Consider the following 2,571-nt stretch of genomic DNA (forward strand, 5'->3'; position numbering starts at 1 on the left):
ATATTCTTTTTTCTGTGGTTTTAACATCTGGCTGGTCACTTTTGCCTTTATATTTAACTAAGAACAAAAGGGAAATAACCTAATTTATCTTGGTGACCCTCTGGTTTCAATTGCTCATTTTACATTTAAAAACTGGAGGCCCAGTGCATGAATTCGTGCACGGGTGGGGTCTGGCCAGCCCCAATCAGGGCGGATCAGGGCCAAGCCTGTTGGGAGGAGGAGACAGCAGGAGGTTGGCCAGCCAACCTCTGACCGGGCCGGGACACCATCATACATCTGCCATTTCCTTACTTTGTCATTTTCCCCCTCCCACAATGGGACCTTCTTAAACAGTGGTTTTATAATGCTATCCTATCATTTACATTTCCTGGCTATTTCCAACCAATGAATTAATTTTTTAATGAAAGAAAAAGATTGCCAAGTGTACATAATTAAATTCTCTGGGAGACACAAGAGTGTTAGCAAATAGAGATACCTATGAGTTGGGTCATGAAAACATATAATTCCTTCTATGGATAGAGTCATTATTTAGAAGTGATGGCTCATCTCCAATAACTAAATAGAGAAACATATTTAATTGATGCTCCTTTATTTACTGGGAAAGTATCTGCAGCATAAAAATGCTTTCAACAATGTACTTGATCTCTATATACCTAAGCTTGATATAATAGAAGAAGATATGTAGACAGATAGATACTAGTAGTTATCCATTAATGAGTCTTTATATATCTATATCTATATATATATATATAGATAAATCAGGGCGGATCAGGGCCAAGCCTGTTGGGAGGAGGAGACAGCAGGAGGTTGGCCAGCCAACCTCTGACCGGGCCGGTTCGCTGGCCATAATGGGCATCATAGCGACTGGTCATTATGGCGTCTGGTCGCTGGCTTTTTATATATATAGACGATAGAGTGTTTATGATGCTGTCTTTTCCAGGAGAAGAAGTTGACAGACAGCTGTGCAGAGATGCTATCTTCCCCATCCCTGTCGCCTGTTATGCCCCGTGCCCAAGGGACTGTGTGCTCACCATGTGGTCTGCCTGGTCCTCCTGCTCAAACACCTGCTCAGGGAAAACCACAGAAGGGAAACAGATACGGTCTCGGTCCATTCTGGCTTATGCCGGTGAAGAAGGTAAGGTTACCAGGTTCAGAAGGCACTTGGGTTCCTTTCAGAAGTTGGCATGCATTTTCTTTGTCTTGCCTGGATAAGATGATGTCAGAAAAATCAACTTCCAAAAATCCAGCAATCCAAGGGGATTTTATATGTGTTAACATACCTGACATCTTGCTTCTGATTCGGGTTGTTTTCCTGAACAGGATGCAAGGGTGATTTCTTTCTCAGGTCCTTGTCCAGATGGATTCGAAGACTGAAGCACTGGATAAGAGGTGGTAGATGAAAAAGGTAGAAATTTATTGGAAGCAAATACAGACTCCCAGGTAGGGAGGGGGTCCCAAGAGGGTAACCCACTAAGCTCTTTGCTGCTAAGGTTTATAAAGGCTGTAGTTCTTTATCTCAATGGGATGTTCCCTTCTCATCGGTCACTCTTTTGCAGAATATCAGCTTCAAAGCCCAAACCCCACATGGTGCCCCCCTTATTCTCTCCCGCTTCAGTGGTAAAATTCTCTATCTCCTGTGAAAATCTGTTTTTCTTTCTCCCATTTCTCAGCATTTCTCTATCCTCTGTGAAAGTTTGTTTCCTTTCCCCCCATACTCTGTGGCTTTTCCTTATCTTCTGTGAATGGAGGTCTTTCTCTCCCCTTATCCTGTGGCACCCTTTTTTTTCCCTCTGAATGTATGCCTTCTGATGGCTCCAACCCCTCATCTATGCCTTCCTTCCCCATGGACCCTCTTTATTCAGAAATCTCCCTAAACCTGCTATTTTATCGCTAAAACCCCTTTCACTTCTGTTCCCCAAAATTAATCTTAAAAGCAAATCTATACTAATAAAAGGGTAATATGCTAATTAGAATGGATAGACCAGACATCTTCCGGACATCCTTCTGGACAAAGCCACGGGGTGGCGGGGGCTGGGGAAGAGGCAGTTAGGGGCAATCAGGCCAGTAGGGTAGAGCAGTTAGGGGCAATCAGGCTGGCAGGGGAGAGCAGCTGGACATGCCCTAAAGGGTCCCAGATTAGAGAGGGTGCGGCCTGGACTGAGGGATTCCCCCCACCCTCCCATGCACGAATTTCATGCACTGGGCCTCTAGTCTTTAATAAAAGAAGAAAGATTTTTAAACATGAGCTCACTTTCCCTTTTTTCCTACCTAATAATTCAAATTCTTTCCAGTTCAAAGCATTAAACTTGTAAAAATGGCTCCCACAATTCCAGATGTGGTTTTTCTCTCTTTCAGCAGTCAGTTTTTCTTTTTGAAATCACACTCCACCTTCTCATAAATAGGCAAATATATTCAACTAGAGGCCCAGTGCACGAAAATTTGTGCACTGGAACATTAGCAACAAAGAAACAGGATTTCTGGAGGATGAGGCCTAGAAATCAGGTTTTTAAAAAGATTCCCAGGTGATTCTAATGTGCAGGCAAGGTTGAGAACCACTGATCTAGAATATAT

General features: G+C 43.2%; 1 protein-coding gene across 3 annotated transcripts in view; it reads left to right on the forward strand.

Annotated features, from left to right (window-relative positions):
• Nucleotides 1–2,571, forward strand: part of THSD7A (thrombospondin type 1 domain containing 7A) — a 186,897-nt gene that overhangs the window by 98,192 nt on the left and 86,134 nt on the right. For all 3 annotated transcript variants that reach the window (XM_015558202.1, XM_015558203.1, XM_015558204.1), the window contains one exon: nucleotides 941–1,135. In XM_015558202.1, the coding sequence (XP_015413688.1) occupies nucleotides 941–1,135 (195 nt within the window). The remainder of the gene's footprint in view (nucleotides 1–940; nucleotides 1,136–2,571) is intronic.

The sequence above is a fragment of the Myotis davidii genome, unplaced genomic scaffold (assembly GCF_000327345.1).
Source record: "Myotis davidii unplaced genomic scaffold, ASM32734v1 scaffold168, whole genome shotgun sequence".
Taxonomy (NCBI): domain Eukaryota; kingdom Metazoa; phylum Chordata; class Mammalia; order Chiroptera; family Vespertilionidae; genus Myotis; species Myotis davidii.